The sequence below is a fragment of the Dasypus novemcinctus genome, chromosome 8, assembly GCF_030445035.2.
Source record: "Dasypus novemcinctus isolate mDasNov1 chromosome 8, mDasNov1.1.hap2, whole genome shotgun sequence".
In the NCBI taxonomy this organism is placed as follows: Eukaryota; Metazoa; Chordata; class Mammalia; order Cingulata; family Dasypodidae; genus Dasypus; species Dasypus novemcinctus.
In genome coordinates, this window is record NC_080680.1 from 10,751,984 (window position 1) to 10,769,561 (window position 17,578).

At 42.0% G+C, this 17,578-nt stretch overlaps 1 protein-coding gene across 1 annotated transcript in view; it reads left to right on the top strand.

Moving 5' to 3' along the window:
- SHC3 (SHC adaptor protein 3) overlaps positions 1 to 17,578 on the top strand; it is a 183,447-nt gene that overhangs the window by 125,266 nt on the left and 40,603 nt on the right. Inside the window, exons 8-10 of the mRNA XM_058301443.1 lie at positions 6,889 to 7,015; positions 14,401 to 14,551; positions 15,551 to 15,638. Of these exons, the coding sequence (XP_058157426.1) occupies positions 6,889 to 7,015; positions 14,401 to 14,551; positions 15,551 to 15,638 (366 nt within the window). The remainder of the gene's footprint in view (positions 1 to 6,888; positions 7,016 to 14,400; positions 14,552 to 15,550; positions 15,639 to 17,578) is intronic.

Genomic DNA, 17,578 nt, shown 5'->3' on the forward strand with positions numbered 1-17,578 from the left:
CCCCATCTTCACATGTGGCCCTGTCTCTCCTCTTCTGTCTCTTATAAAGACACTCATTATTGGATTTAGAGCCTAGCCAGGTGACTCACGATGCGTCATCTTGAGAGTCTTAATACATCTGCAAAGACCCCTTTTCCACATAAGATCACATTCACATCCTGGGGGTCAGGGCATGGACCTGTCTTTGGGAGGCCAAAATCAACTCACTCTCATGGTATATTTTTATTTCTTTATTTTCTGCTTTGACCTTTCTTTTAGTCTATTAGGCTGCCAAAATGCAATCTATCAGAAATGGGTTGGCTTTTACAATGGGGGTTAGTTTGCAAGCTTACAGTTCTGAAGCTGAGAAGAATGTCCAGATGAATGTTTTTTCCCCTAAGACTGGCTGCTGGGAATCCTGGACTCCTCTGTCACATGGCAAGGACTTACCTTCCAGCAGATTTCCTTGCTTCAGCTTCTGACCTCCTCTGGTTTCTCTCTCTCTTTCTCTCTCTCTATTCATCCATTTATGAAGGACTCCAGTAAGAGGATTAAGACCTACCCTGGGGCCACGACTTAACCGAAGTAGCATAATCAAAGTATCCCATCCAGGATAGGTCCACACCCACAGGAATAGACCAGCCTTAAAAACATGATTTTCTGGGATACAGTCTGAAACTACCACTATCTTCCAGACTGGAGCTTGGTGAGACAGGGACTTTGTTTTCTTTCTTGTGCTACCCCACCTTGCAGATAGATGCTGAATGAAGTCTATAGTAAAGCTTTCATACAGATTGTCTTGTGCTCATGTGCAAGAACTTTGCTAGGGGATATACCTCAAAGTAGAATTGCTGCGTCTTTGGGCATCTTCAACTTTTCTAAATGGTTATTTCACTTTGTAATTCCATAGCTAGCATAGGAGGGCTCCTTTTACTTCAGATCTTGCTCAACACTTTGCATTTTCAGTCTTTTAAATGTCTGCCAACTAATGGGTTGAAATGCTATCTCATTAGAGTTTTAATTTGTACCTCTGGAGTTATGACACATATTAAAGAACTCATATTAGTGGCTTAGTAGCTGGATCTTGGAGATCTTATCTGACTCTGATGAAAACCCTGGAAATATTAAGAGTGTGTCTATACACTAAATACATGGACTAGGATTAGGTGAGAGCAATGCCTTGAGTTTAGGGAGTCTCTGTGGTAAGAAATCATTAGTTTTCAACATTAATTTTAAGGGGTGTTGAGGTATCAGGCTGCTGAAGCTGATAGGACAGGATTCATTTGTTAAGTGGGATTTTTTTTGTAATGTGAATAATGACTCTGGGTATCATCAAGGCTCCTGACTAAGTCTGCTTGAGCTGCTGTCACAAATACCACAAACTGGTTTTGACTTAAACAACAGAAATTTATTGGCTCTCGGTTTTAGGGCTAGAAGGAGTACACAATCAAGTCTTCAGCAAGGGGAGGCTTTCACCCCAAAGACTGGAGCATTTTGGGGCTGCTGCCTGCCCTCCTGTCACAGGGCGATGCCCTCTGCTTTCCGGCTTCTGTGAGGGCAGTTTCCCTGTACAGAGCCTTGTGTGATTTGGATCAGGACCACCCTCATTCAGTTGGGCCACACTTGAACCAACAAGAGCATCTCCAAGAGGTCCTGTTTGTAAACAGGTTCACGCCCTCAGGGATGCAGACTAAGAGGAAGAACGCGTTTGTTGGGGCACAAAATTCAACCTGCCATATTCCCTTATACCAACCACCAGTGGGTAGAGAAAGAGGAAGAACGCGTTTGTTGGGGCACAGAATTCAACCTGCCATATTCCCTTATACCAACCACCAGTGGGTAGAGAAAGAGGAAGAACGCGTTTGTTGGGGCACAGAATTCAACCTGCCATATTCCCTTATACCAACCACCAGTGGGTAGAGAATGTGGCTGTGAATTTGGACTCTTAGGACACCTGTTTAATCTAGAAAATATGACTGCAGGAGGGCGTGAGATGGGACCCTTTTAGGAGCTGGACCGCCCTGTGGGGGTCAGATGGAAACCATCTCTCACCTCTGCTGGGCTGCATCTCCGTGAAGTGGGGGTTGGGGTGGGGGGTTGGGAGCACACGTCCTGAAAATCTCTCTGCCCTAGCTCATGGGCAGAATCCCACTCTTTAGAACAGAGGTGGCTGAGGTAGGGTGGCCTATAGAGAGGATGTGGAAGCCAATCAACTGCAGGAAACGAACATTGGTGCTTCCACTTACAGTTATTTTTAATCTGAGAAATCCAACCTTAAGGAAGTAATTTGGCTATAATACTATAGAATAGAAAATACAGAATGGACCCATTGTACTGTGGGGTGCTGCTGTAGCAAACAGCTAAAATATAGGCATTTTAGATAGCGTCATCTAAATATGTGGGAATGGCTTTGGAATGGAATCATGAGTAGAGGGTTGGGAGAATTTTGAGGCCCATGCTAGAAAAAGCCTGGATTGCCTTGAAGAGGCTGTTGGTAGAAATACAGGTATTAAAGGTGATTCAGGTGAGGGCTCAGGTGGAAATGAGGACAGTGTTATTAGACACTGGCCATGCAAAGGTGGTGCTGCCACAACCCAAGGGTGGCTGTCACTACCAAAATCTAGAGGAGACGAGGAAGGATTCTTCTCGAGGGCCCTCGGAGGGAACGTGGCCCTGCTGATACCTTGACTTCAAAGCTCTAAACCCCAGGACTTTGAGAGAATACATTTCTGTTGTTTTAAGCCACCCAGTCTGCGGCACTTAGTTATGGCTGCCTCAGGAAACTGAGTTGGACTTTGGACTGTGGGAAAGTGTTTTTAGTCAGGGCAAAGGTAGATAGGGGCACTGTCAGCACTTGGCTTCCAGCCTCGTGTGAATTGAAGTGAAATGGCTCGGGGAAGTGGAGTGGCAGCTTTGATTAACTGAACTACACCTCTCAGAAAGCAACTGTGGATTAGGGATTAGACTAGCAGTGGTGGCTCAAGCAACCAGGAAATGCAAGGGCTAAGAGTTATGTTTACTTCCAATTTGAACACTTCATAGGCCACATTTTAAAGTAAAACACAACAATTATTGGCCAAGAAATCAACGCCTGCAAGTTCAAAATGATTAAGAAAAATGTGAAAAGATAGATTTATACCCATTGTCATTAATGATGCCACCCAATGTATTTGTCATGCTAGTGTGATGCTTTGTAAACTAACAAGACATCTTAAATTTTTTAATACTTATCTTATCCTTTTTAATGTCAATTAAAATTATTTGATAATATATATTCTATTAATCCAGTAATACATGTTTATAATTTATAAATTATAGACACATTTGGGGCACGTGGTCAAAAAAGTTCTTTACTTACAGGAATGAGTAGAAAAGAAAACTGGGAGACCTCTGATTTAGAGACATAAAGACATTTTGGGGATATGGTAGGAAGATGTGAGTGACATTACTAGTCCCCATCTTTTAATCCTGAAGAAGACTGTACTTTCCAGACCTTTTGTGTCTGGAGAGACAAAGCAATAGTTCTGGACAATGAGTTGAGGTCAGGAGGGATGAAGCTTTCAGTTTTGGTGCAAAGCCCTGCTTTCGCTTTTTTCTCTGCAATTGTGGAGGAGGCCTTGTATTGTGACTCAGGACCAAATGATCAAGGCAGCCTGGATCAGTGAGTCAGTGCAGACAGGAGAGCTGCCTTGGAAAGCTGCCCAGATATGAATGAGCAAGAACAAAACTTGTTTTAAATCACTGGGATCGTGGGGTTGTTTGTTTTTGCAGCGGAACTTGCTTATCCTGATCAATTGAATAGGTATCATACTCTCCCCATTTGGACTCGAGGGGTCCTCTTTGGCCTTGGGTCCATTTGGCTGACAGATGACCAGGGGCAGCCTTGGGCACTGACAGGCAGTTGGAGCTACTGGCCTCTGGACTTATTTGGGGAGATGGGCTACCTGTGAACTAGCAGCTGGTCACTGACTTCTGACCCACCAGCGTTTAGCAGACATGGTGGTTTGTCGTGTCAAGTGGCTAGCATCTAAAGGAAGCAGGTTACATCCTCTATTCCATCCATACATTCTGTGTATGATAAGAAGGATCATATCTCATTCACATTATTAATAGTATTTTTGCTCCGTTGTGATGTAGGCTGGTGAAACTCCCTTCACGTAGGGCAGGTTTAAACTGGCCTTCCTGGGGTAGCTTTGGGCCAGCCTTCCTGGAGAAGAAGGGTTTTCAGTTTCTTACACATCAGGGCTAAGCAAGGATGTGAACCTCAGCGAATGACCGCCACCATCAGGCCACTTATATTATTGCAGGCCGTTGGTTTTAGTAGATGGGCCAGATTTCTCCAAAACAGGTGGAGAGTGGAAGGGACTCCATTTTGCTACCCATTTACCTGGCCACTTTTTAGATTTTACTAAGTCGTTTTGCATCTTGATTCTGTGTACCGGACTTCTGTACTTCTCTCACATATTTCTTCTTCATTGCTTCTGAATTATGCTTTTGGCTCTGTCCTTTGCTCTGTGAAGATGTTAAGTGTGGTAAAGACCGGAAGCGCTGCTGGTCACGCTGTGAGGAAAAACAACTAATTTGTTCCATACACTGCAAACCACTCAGGACAGGCTAGACTCTAGTGGTTTTTGGCTGAAGTCTGCTGCAGTACTTTCAGAGAGGGGTAGGCAGAGTCCCAGGGTAGGTACAGACTGGGAAGGAGTTTCTGGAACATAAGGAGGAGTCCTCAGACCAGACTAGCAAATGATGTGTTCTCAGTTCTTTGAGGACATTGCCTGTAGCAGAATCTAAAGTGTTGGCTCCATTCCTGAGAGGCACTGCCTTCCTCAGCCCCCATGTGCCAGCGTTGTCCCTCCCTTTGTAAATTCCACTGAGAAGCCTCAGTCCTCACCCAGAGGCCCAGGAACCGCCTAGAGCTTAGCGTCTTTTGGTATATAGAAGATAAACAGGTCTTGGAGATGACATCACACAGGATTCTTATTCTTCATTAGCCATTTCAAGGGTTAACCATTTCCCTTAGAAAAGTGACACAGTTTTCTGACTCTTCCCCAGACTTTATTCTGGTTCTCCAAAGTACTTTCCAGCCAAATCCTTTAGTCAGTGCTGATACTAGAGAGAGGGGTAGAGGGCCCCAGAGTGGAGAATATGGGAGAAGCGTGATTGGAGACCAGCAGACCAATTCCCGGGGAACGGGGCTTCTTTCTGGATTTCCCTTGCTTAAGCTGAGACACCTCCTTCCTTATTTGCTGACAAGACACGTCCACTCATATCAGTGAGCAACCTGTACAACTGTGCAGGAGCTTCAAGTGGGCTTGCTCTGTGATTATCCTCCTTGGTGCTTATGCTTGGTACTAGGGGACTGCAGTGATAATGATGCCAGAAATGATATACCTGTCCCCTTGGTAGATGGATTCCTTTTGACCCTAACTGAAAACAGAACTGCATGGCATTGTCAGCCGAAGGCATCAATACCTGTACACTTGATCTTCCTTCAAAATACTCTTCCCTGTGTCTACAGAAGTGTGCTTCCCTCCGAGCCTCAAGGGAGAAGGAGCCTGAGACTCAGGGCCTAGCAGCTGCTTTGGGGTGGGCTCCTCCACACCTGGATTGCTCCAGATGGCTGATGTGCATGGAGAAGGCAGCAATGGGGAAGGGTCCCAGCCTGGGGGAAGGCATTGGTGCCTCCGGCCCTCCCCCAGGGCAGTTTCCCCATCAGCTGGCTTCTCTTGCAGGGAGGGCACAGTTTGGGGTCTCCCAAGTCATGGCCAGGTGCCAGGAGACCACCTATCATTGCAGGCTCCTCCTCAATCCCTGGAACAGAATGGGATCCTGCAGGGACACCCTTCTCAAAGCACAATGACCTTGTGACTATGGGGAGGAGAGGGGTGGAGGGTGCCATATTCGTCTGTCGTTTTCTGCAGGGAGCAATCCCTCATCCCACGGCCAGTCAAACCACGTTCCGGCTGGTCACAATGGAAGGGTCTGTGGATCTGCTGGGATGGGGCAGGCAGAGAGACTTGGCCTCCTGAGGTGGACACCATGGAAGTATTTCTAGGGAGGCCTGCTCATGTTCCTTTCCCCCATCAGTCCTTTTTTCCTGCAGGGCCCAGGGCATCTATTTCCCATGAATTATGCTCACTTCCTTGCCACCAGGCCCAAGTGTGCTTGTCTGAATGGCTAGCAGCAAGGATCTCTGTGCCACCAGCTTGCAAGCGGCCCTCATTCTGACTTGCCAGCCCCCTTAGCTTTCATCTAAATTTTAGAACAAGCTGCTCTTCTGAGAACATGTGAGGATATCCAGTCTCAAACTAATTTAAATGCAAGTGGAATGAGGCTGGGGTGGTAATGGTGATTGAATTTATATCCCCTTAAATTCATTTTGAAAAAGTGCTCTTCATTTTTTTAAATCACCACTTTTGATGACCAATGTTTCCCTACAAATAAGATGGAAGCAAACAACTTGCTCTAAGCCCATTGACTAGATCAAGAATCATTCAATGAAAACTGAGTTAAGTCCAGTGTTGCTTTTTTAAAAACCTAATAGCACCTTACAGGTACTGCTTTGTTGTGTCGAGGTTTCCTTCAAAAAACTCTTGCCCTATTGAATAAAGAATTGATATTTTATAGACTCTAAGGAACTGGAAGGACAACCAATTTGAACTTAAAATTTTCTTAATTTGTTTTAAAAAAAAAAAACTATACTTTTGGAGAGAAGAGGAACGAAACCCCATGGTGCCACTTGAAAGCTGGGGATGCTTTCCAAGATTACCTTGGAATCGATCCTTTGAGATTTATTATGAAGGACACATTCTCCTCATTGTTCCTCCGTTCTTAGCAGTTGCTGAGAGGTCAAGAACCCAGGTAGGGTCAGTGTTGATCTCTAATGGGTCTTGTATCCCTTACCAGCTTGCCACATCCTGGAATGCTGTGACGGGCTGGCCCAAGATGTCATCAGCTCCATTGGACAAGCCTTCGAGCTTCGGTTTAAGCAATATTTGCAGTGTCCTTCCAAGATACCTGCCCTTCAGGATCGGTGAGTAACTCTGAAACGCCGCTGGTCATTGCCTTTCTCGGTTCATGACCTTTCTTCTTAAAAAATACTCAAAAGGAGAAAACCACAAAAACAGGCCCCCAGAGCTGGGCTCTGGACAGACACAATTGATCTCCATGCTGTGGTTTCACTCAGGACTCTGGCTTTGGAGACACCTGGTCAGTAATGGGATATGGCACTCAGAAGCCAGCAGATGGAAGCCAACATATGGATGATGCTCTGAATGTTTAGAAAAACATTTTTTTTTGTCCTTGAAACTATAGTGACGGTAGCCAAGGTTACAAAAAAAGCAATTTCATTGTAATGAAATTTTTTTGTTCTGCTTCCTCTGCAACTATGTGATGCTTCCAAATGGTGCCTCATGGGTCTGTGTCCCCACAGGTTCTCCTCATCCCACTGTCCTTATCTTCACAAGGAGCCAAGTGCTGATTTGAGAGGCTCCCTCTGGGAGGCACTGGGCTTGGGGTGAGCACTGGGAGAGCAGCTAGCTTTGTTTCTGCTTTATGGGTCCGTGTGGCTTGGCAACTCGCTGACTCGTTTGCCTTCTGTGTGGTCCTGGACAAGTTCCTTAACCTCTCTGAGGCTCAGCAGCTTCACCTGTAAAAGGGGAATAACAGTGGCTTGACAAGCTTTTATACTTAATGACTTATTTACTTATGTATTTGTAGCAGTAAATGAAACAGTGAATGTGAAAAGGAGTGGTGAGAGATTTTGTTTATTATAAAATAATATTCAGGGCCTACTACTGAGTTTCTTTAAGGACTTAAAAATACTCCGTGAAGCATAAAGCATTAGAAGACATAAAACCGGGGCATGTTGAACATTCAATATTCTGTCCTTGATTGAACTTTGTAAGCCTATTATGATGGTGTGTTCAATGAAAGTAAACTTTCATTTCTCCTAAATTTACTTTTCTCAAATTTTTAAAGCCACATTCTGTGGTTTAGCCATGAAGTCAGTATCTGCTTTTACTTTCGTTCTGATGAAGACATCCTTCGTCTCTTTCTCATTATCTTTATTGAAATAGACTTCCAATTTTTACTCATGCCCTGGGAAATTCCATTGAGCCCTGCATTTTGGAGGTGGTTGTGAAGGATCAATTTTTTCTAGGTTGACAGAAAAGAAGTTTACTCCCCATGATTCTAGGATATCGGTTTGTTATGCTATTTTAAAGATTCAGCCTTATTCGTGGCAGTTTCCTCTTTCGCGAGATTGTATTTCAATTCCTTAACTTAGAGTAGTGAGTTATGGTGGGCTGCTGATCAGCATCCATTCCAGTCATAGTCAGGTGAACAACCCTGTAAAGCAGGGGCTGGATAATGAGAAACCACATTTCTCGGGCTCCCTTGAAGCTGATACCTGGATGTGGCTCAGGTCCTGCCAACCAGGTGCTACATGCTTGCGATTCAGAAGGCACCAGGGCAGTCGAGGCCAAGGGATGGTGGTGACTGCACAGGGCTGGTTTCCTGTGGCAGGATCAGTGGGGCTTCTGTGCCTGGATCACTAGTGTTGTAAGTGTCAGAAAGTGGGGCACAAGGCATTACATAGATAGAAATAGACTAAACCCGGCAGATCCTCAAGAGTGGGTAAAAATATATGTACCTATGCCCTATGACCCGGCAATCCCACTTCTGTGCACGTACCCAAAAGAACTGAAAGCAGGTACTTGAGCAGACTTCAGCACACCAATGTACATAGCGGCATTATTTACAATCCACAGAGGGTGGAAGCAACCCAAGTGGCCACCGCTGGAAAAAAGGATAAACACAACTTAGTGTATCTGTACAATTTACAGCTGTCAAAAGGAATGAAGTTCTGATACCGGCTACAAGGATAAACCTTGAAGTTACCACGTTGAGTGAAACAAGTCAGACATAAAAGGACAAATATAGTAGGAGCTCACTTACATGAAACAGAGTATGCCAAATTCATAGAGTCAGAAATCAGAATTTAGGTTACCAGGGGCTGCGTCAGGGGTAGGGAATGGAAAGCCAGTGCTCAACTGGTGCAGAGTTTCTGTCTGGAGTGATGGGAAAGTTTTGGTAATGGATGGTGATGATGGTAGCACAACATCGTGAATGGAATTAACACCACTGAATTATTTATAAGGGCTTAAAATGAGGTATTTAGGTTGTAGATGTTACCAGAAGAAAAACTATGCAATTGTAGAACACAGTGAACCCTAATGTAAACTATGTACAGAAGTTCATAGTATGATATTAAAAATATTGTTTCCATTGTCATAAAAGTGCCACACTAATGCAAAGTGTGTGAAAGGGGGCTATATAGAACTCTATACTTTCTGCATGATTTTTCTGTATACGTACAACTTCTCCCATTAAAAGCTTTATGTAACTATAGGTTCTTTACTAAATATATGCATAAAAATCAACAAAAGGATACAATGAAAATGTTGCAGAAAACATACACCAGAAAAATAGTGTCCCCAGTGATATGACTATGTTAATATCAGACCAAGCAATATAGACATGGAGAAAATGGGAAAAGGAGCAATTCACTAGAAATCCATAGTTAAGAATTTATGTGCACTTTAAAATGTAAACTCAGGGAAGTGGACTTGGCCCAGTGGTTAGGGCGTCCGTCTACCACATTGGGAGGTCTGCGGTTCAAACCCCGGGCCTCCTTATCGTGTGGGGAGTTGGCCCATGTGCAGTGTTGATGTGCTCAAGGAGTGCCCTGCCACGCAGGGGTGTCCCCCGCATAGGGGAGCCCCACGTGCAAGGAGTGCGCCCCATAAGGAGAGCTGCCAAGCGCGAAAGAAAGTGCAGCCTGCACAGAGAGCTGATATAACAAGATGACGCAACAAAGAGACACAGATTCCCGTGCCGCTGACAACAACAGAAGCAGACAAGGAAGAACATGCAGCAAAATGGACACAGAGAACACAGAGAACAGACAACGGGGGGGGGGGGGGGTTTGAGGGGAGACAAATAAATAAAAATAAGTCTTTAAAAAAATGTAAACCCAAAACTGAAAATTAAAAGAATTTCAAGGAGAAATGGAAAAGCCGCAATACTAGAAAGATGCTTTAAACAAACGTGTTCAAGGAAAAATCGGCAAGGCAGAGTATTCCTAAGGTTACAGAAGACTTTAGTAGCACCGTTCTCAAGCTTGATTTCACAGAAAGGTGTAGAACGCTGCACCTGGGAGTTTGAATCATTTATTAAGTTTCACTTTGTACTAAGTGTCCTATGTGTCCACAGCAAAAGACAAGTCAGCAACAAGAAGAAAACCGAAATACTTGGCAATTTCTAAATATTCACATTTTCTAAGCAAGTATTCAATAGCTCCAAGAAATCATAAAGCAGTTTAGATCACTATGTAGAACTGAAGTACAATGAAAACACTGTGAATTGAGGAACAGCTATCGTAGGACTTGGAGGGAAATTTCTATTTCTAAAAGTAAATATTATACAAGAAAAAAAAGACAGTATTAATGAACTAAGTGTCCAACTCAAAAAGTGAAAAAGAAAAAAAGGGGCAAGGACTAAACTAAAAGATGGGGAGGGGGGATTAAAAAAATTGGATGTCAATAAAGCAATAAGTAGGGATCAACAAAATCAAAATCTCGTTCTTTAAAAAGCCTGACAAAACAAGCATTTCAGAGATCAAAGGAAAAAATAACAAGTCCATAAAAGAACATCGGGAAAGGAGTATGAAGAGTTAATTTGCAGAGGAAGAAAATGTTTTCAAAAAACATTTCATTTCGCTAATACTTAGACCAGCACTGATCTCCAACTTGAGCTCCCATCAGAATCCCCTAGAAGGCTACTGAAAGCACACGTTGCCGGCCCCCAGCCCGGGGTGTCTGACTCAGCAGGTCTGGGGTCAGGGGCTGAGGGTGCCCATTTCCCTCAAATCCCCAGGGGAGCAGCTCAGACCCGCACAAGGGGAAGCACCGATCTGGAGACTGAGACTTAATGGATCAGACTGGGAAATCCCAGTGCGGCTCAGTCCTCGGGGTCTGCGGGTGGACACAGCAGCGTGCGTCCGAGCGCCCAGGCTGCCGGGGCAGGATTAAGTCTTTTCTCATCATAAATTGTCCTTTGTCTCTAGTAACAAATTTTCTTTTAATGCCTATTTTGTCTGACATAGGTCTAGTCATTAAATCTTTCATTTGGTTACATTTTGCATGGAGGCATCTTTTTTCCAAGTTTTTATTTTCATTAGATTCTAACCTAAAGGGTGTCTTTTGAAGAAAGCACAAGGTCAGATCATGTTTCTTAATCCATTGTGCTAACCTGTGCTTTAATCAGAGTGTTCAATCATTTTTACTTTGATGTAATTACTGTAAGGTAGGATTATGTTCGCCATTTTGCTAATTTTTTCTATATTCATCTCTTTTGTGTTTCTGTATATCTATATTATTGCCTTTTTATGTTAAATAGATATTTTCTAGTGTACCATTTTCTTTCCCTTTCTGTTTATTTTGCTATGTTTTTGGTGTTATTTTCTTTGTGGTTTCCTTGGGGATTACAATTAACATCATAATTTATAACAATCTAGTTTAGATTACTACCCTACTTAATTTTGATAGTATACAAAAGTTTGGCTCCCATGTAGTTCTATTCCCTTTCCCTCCTTTGCGTTGATGTTGTTAATCTTTAAACATTTTGTACCCATCAGCACAAATTTATAGTTATCGCTTTACCCAGCTGTCATTTAAATCTGACAGGAGAAAAAAAAGAGTAACAAAAAATATATGTACTGGTTTTTAAATTTATCTATGTAGTTGTCTTTACTGGTGCTCTTTATTTCTTCATATGGATTCAATTTACTGTCTAGTATCCTTTCATTTCAACCTTTTAGCATTTCTTACAGGGCAGATTTGTCAACAATGAATTCTCTCAGTTTCTGTTTATTTTGTAATGCCTTCATTTTTCCTTTAGTTTTGAAAGAGTTTCAGTGGACATAGAATTTTAATTGACAGTCCTTTTCCAGTACTTTGGATACATCTCTTGTTCTGCCTCCATGCCTTTTAAATTTATTGAAAATTCCTTGTGTGTAAGAAGTCAATTCTCTCTTGCTGCTTTCATGATTCTCTCTTTGTCTTTGTCTTTTGGCAGTTTGATTATGGTGTGTCTAGGTAGACATCTCTTTCAGTTTATCCTACTTGGAATTGGTTGAGCTTCTTGGATGTGAAAATTAATATTTTTCATCAAATATGGGAAGATTTTGGCCATTATTTCTTCAAATATTCTTTACCCCTTTTCTTTATCCTTTCCATCTGGGACTCCTGTCATGGGTATGTGTTGATTTGCCTGATGGTGCTCCTTAGGTCTATGAGGTTCTGTTCATTTTTCTTCATTCTTTTTTCTTTCTGTTCCTCAGATTGGATAATCTCAATGACATATCTTCAACTTTGCTAATTGTTCAGCATGCTCAAATCTACTGAGTTCTTTAAATGAAATTTTCATTTCAATTATTGTATTTTTCAACCCCAGAATTTCTATGGTTGGTACTTATTAATAATTTCTATGTTTTCATTGCTATTATCTATATGGTGACACCCTGTTCTCATATGTTCCTTTAATTCTTTGAAATTTTAAAGTAGTTGATTTAGTCTCTTGTCTAGTAAGTACAATATCTGTGATTACTCAGGGACAGTTTCTATCATCTGTTTCATTTCCTGTGTACAGGTCACTCTTTCTTGTTGTTTGGCATGACTCTTAATTTTTGCTACAAACTGGAAATTTTAAATGATATAAGTAATATAATGTGGCAACTCTGCCCCACCCCCAGGTTTTTTTGTTGTTACTGTTTGTTGTGGATTGTTGTTGATTTCTGAACTAGTTCTATAAAGTATTATTTGTCATGTGTAGCCATTGTGTTCTCTGTTTGGTCAGCTCAATAAACAGCTAATGATTACCCAGAGACTTCCTTAAATGCCTGGAACCAAGAAGTCTCCTAGTCTTTGCCAAAGAACTCGTCTGTGTGTATTTTGGTTGCATGCCTTCAATATTCAGCCAACCAGGTGACAACTCTAACTTAGCCTTCACTCCTTGCTTACATAGAACTTCAAGGTCAGCCTGAGCTGAAAGAATAGGGCTTTCTCAGGTTTTTCTTGAGTTTCTGTGCAGTCCTAAGCATGCTTGTGGCTTTCTAGATTCCCAGCAATATGTTGGAGCTGTCAAAGTCCCTTTGGACATTTCATTCCCCCAATTCCATTGCCTCAGACATTTGTAATGTTAAACAACTACCTCTAATTGTTTTCAGCAAACACACCTGGAGTAAAGGCTTTTCTTTCTTCCATAAATGAGCTTTGAATCAGAGCAAATATAGACAGCCTTGTAAGTAGGGATTCCAGGGAACCACCAGACACCAGAAGGGTCAAATAATTTCAAGTCTCTGAGAATAGGATTTTGAAGGAGCTCTAGCTATTGCTCCTCCTTCAGTGGCTTCCAGGCTGCTGGTTTTCACTGATTTTGGGCTGTCCATTTTCAAAGCTACCACTGAGCTTAGCAAGGAGGCTTGGGGATAGGGTAAGTTAGAGTACCATAAAGCCCACTGTTGTACTGAGATTTAGGTATTTTTCTTTTTAAAAAAAATGCTTTCCAGTTGTGCAAGCTTTTGGCAAATTTCCAGAGTCTGAAAAAAAGTTGATTTGGATCATTTTTGCCAGTGTTCTCATTGCTTTTACAGAGGAGAGACTTCTCAAAGTCCTTACTCCACCATTTTTGCTGGTTTCAGCAAAACTCCATTTTTTTCTATTTGATTTTTTCTTTACGTGATATACTAATGTATATAAATTATTTTATTGTAGTAAAAATCATACAACTCAATATTCCCCATGTTAAGCTCTCTCAATAGCACTAATCAGTAGTGCTAATTACATTCACAATATTATGTTACCATCACGAATGTCCATTACCTCAACTTTTTGTCACCTCAGATGGAAACTCTGTACCAATCAAGCAATAATTCCTCCCATTCCCACACTTGGCAACCTGCAATCCACTATCTGTCTTATGCACTAAAGCTCCATTTTTGAGTTGATGTTATTTGGGGTAAATTTTATGACTATCTGAAATGCTGAGATATGTATCTGTGCCATGAGGATCTGATTTTCTTTAGACATAAATTCTTACCTTCAAATTGTAATGCATTTATAAAAGAATTTTCTTCCTGTTTCAAATAGGCTTGGATTTTCCAACTGGTAGAATGCTGAATCACAGATATATTTAACCAAACCACTCATCTATTTTTCATATGTGCCTGAGACCCTGAGGGTTGAGGGGAGCAGTGATTAAACTCTATTTCTCCGTAACAGGTACTAATATTAGATTTATTGGACTTGACTGTAAGCTGAACTTTCACTAAAGCTCTTGAAAAACCTGTTTTTACAGGATGCAGAGCTTGGATGAGCCATGGACTGAGGAAGAGGGGGATGGCTTGGATCAGCCATACTACAATAGTATTCCCAACAAGATTCCACCTCCAGGAGGGTTTCTTGATGCTCGACTGAAAAACAGATCCTGTGTCCCTGATGCCTCCCAGGTAAGCTTTTTCCTTTCTTCCTTTGGTGGTGGCTAACTGAATTTATTTCCTTTTATTTTCTTCCATTTTATTTCTGGCTGATGTTCTGTCCAATCTCTTTACAGAGTAACTTGCTAACAGTCTCCCATTGGATTTCACAAAGCAGATAATTAGTAGAGGCTTTAGTTTTAACATTGTAAGGCATTAGCTGAATGCTTTGATACTATATTGTGATTTCTGAGACAGGAGTCTGGGATCTCTTCTGCATCCTAGAACAAATCCCATCATACTTGGTCTTAACGAGGGGAATAGAGAAACGTAAGACTTTTAAAAGGCTTGGAGTGCTTTGGAACACTTGAAAAGAGAGTGAATGTAGATACCTGAAATGGTGAGAATTTTGAATTTTTCTCCTTTACCTATTCCTTTGATTTCCCCTCCAACTCAAGATTCTAATAAGGCAATTGCCTTGTAGAGTTATGATATCTCTACTTTGTTTTAGGGAAAAATTTTTAATGTCACCTACCTTATGTGAATGCTAAAGACACTAATAAAAGTGGCAATATAACATTGTAATCAAGAATCTAACAATGAGAGCCAATAGACTGGATTGCAGTGGGTGACTCAGGCAGCCTAAACAGATTATGGGCATATCTTTGGATGGCAAGTATATTCCGACACTTGGATACTCTCTAACTGAATTTATTTTAAGACATGATGAATGATGCAGCTGCATATGGAGAGCTCAGTTTACGGTCACAGTTAGGGAGATGATGTGGAAGTTAAGAAACGAGAGAGTATGTGGCGATTTGGTGGCATTTCAGACTCTCCTTCACACCCACCCAAACCTATTTTCCAAATTGTAATGCCAGCTGTGAGGCAAAAAAGGGAAAATTGGGTATAATATGGGATGCAATCCACCCATCATTAAGCTCCCTCCTACTGTATTATGGCTTTCAAAGAGAGTGAAACAAGAAGAGGATAATGTTTTCTCTTTGTGTGTGTATGTACATGTGTCTATAGTTTGCAGGAAAAGAGCAAACTTATTACCAGGGAAGACACTTAGGAGACAAGTTCAGCGAAGACTGGCAACAAGCACCTGTCAGGCAAGGTGAGAGGCAAGGGGAGGTGGGTGAGAAGCCTAAAAGTTTTAAAAAGTTGAGCTCAGCTCTTGCAGAGTATTAGAGAAACCCACTGGAAATATTTGTTGTGGATGTTGCTTCAGATTCCTGGTTACATCACAGAAATGGAAATAATAGCTGTCTAGGAGGTCCACTGGCACAAATTAGAAGATGCCTGGTATAGCACCCGGAGTCCAGTACATACCCACTTGACACCTCTTTCTCTTGCACCCTGGAGACACTCCACTTAAAGGCTTCCTCTGGTGTTAGAGCTTACTTGCCCAGAGGTGCTGAGCAATGGGCATCCTCAACCAATTTGAACGGGAGTGGGGCAACTTCAGAGTGTCTTGTCTCTACATTCCCCAGCAAGATTGAGTCCAAGGGACTCAGAATAGCAACTTGCTCAATAAGATAGGGCAGATCCTATTCTGCTGCCTTTCCTTTCTTTCTTGTCTCAAAAGCCCACTTCACCCGACTCAGCGTCTGCTTCAGGAGGAACATAAAGATATACAGCCTGGAGTAGGGATTGCTAGAGCACCAGCAACCAAAACTTCTGGATGGAAACAGAGTTGTAGGGGAGAAATCATTCTTTTTCTTTATTAACAACTTTATTTCTTTTTTTCTTTTCTCTCTTTATTTTTTAAAAAATGTTACATTCAGAAAATACAAGCGGTCCCCATTTACCCCTCACCCCACTCCTCCCACATCAACAACCTCTTTCATCATCATGGGACTTTCTTTGCATTTGGTGAATACATTTTGGAGCACTGCTGCACCACATGGATAATGGTTTACATTGTAGTTTACACTGTCCCCCAGTCCACCCAGTGGGCCATGGCAGGACATACAATGTCCATCATCTGTCCCTGTAGCACCACCCAGGACAACTCCAAGTCCTGAAAATGCCCCCACATCATATCTCTTCTTCCCTCTCCCTACCCTCAGGAGCTACCGTGGCCACTCTCTCCATGTCAGTTTTACAATTTCTTCCATTACTAATCACAATAGTTCCATAGTGGACCAGTAAGTCCACTCTAATCCATACTCTATTCCTCCATCCTATGGACCCTGAGGTGGTTATGTCCACTCCCCCTCTATATCAAAAGGGGGCTTCGATTCCACATGGACGATGGATACAATTTTCCTACTTGCAATTGTAGGCACTCTTGGCTCTCTGATGTGGTGGTAGACCTTTTTCACCTCCCTGTTCTCTAGCCAGGGTAAGTCCAATAAACCAGAGGGTAGGAGTTGTAAGTTTGCTGAGGCTCAGGGTCTGGCTGTCACATGGATAGTCCAGAGATTTGGGTCTCCTGAGTATACACCAAGCCCAGCGCCAACCACAGGTCCAGTAAAGTGATAGAAGAAGTATGTGTAGAAGGTCACATCTGAGTCCAACTCCAACAACTTTATTTCACATTCACAAAAATAAAAGAACAGAAAAAGGCAGCTCAACAAGTTATGGAAACATTACTCCTAAAACATTCTTTTTCAGACATTTTATCTCATCAAATTCCAACTGCTAACTCAGCTGTTCCTCTAGTGTTTAGAAAAACAGATTAGTTAAATGACATAGCCAAGGGCTCCTTATTAACGAAAAAATTGAAGAAGAGGAAAAATTTGCTTAATCATAGTAATATCTCACAAAATCAAACCCCATATTTTTTACCTTTAGAATTATTAGAGTACCAACTTTGTTTTTGCTACAAAACATGATGATGTTGTTGATGTAGTCCATAAATTACATTAGTTATAGTTTTCCCATATATCACCACATTCTTAACACCCTGTAGTAGAAGAGCATTACTGAATTTCTATTATTAACCACAATCCTCATCTACTTCCAAAATCACTGCTACCCATTCCCAATATTACCCTCCAGCTGTCCTCCAACTAACATTGATCTTTCTAGATTACTTGTATCAGCCACAAT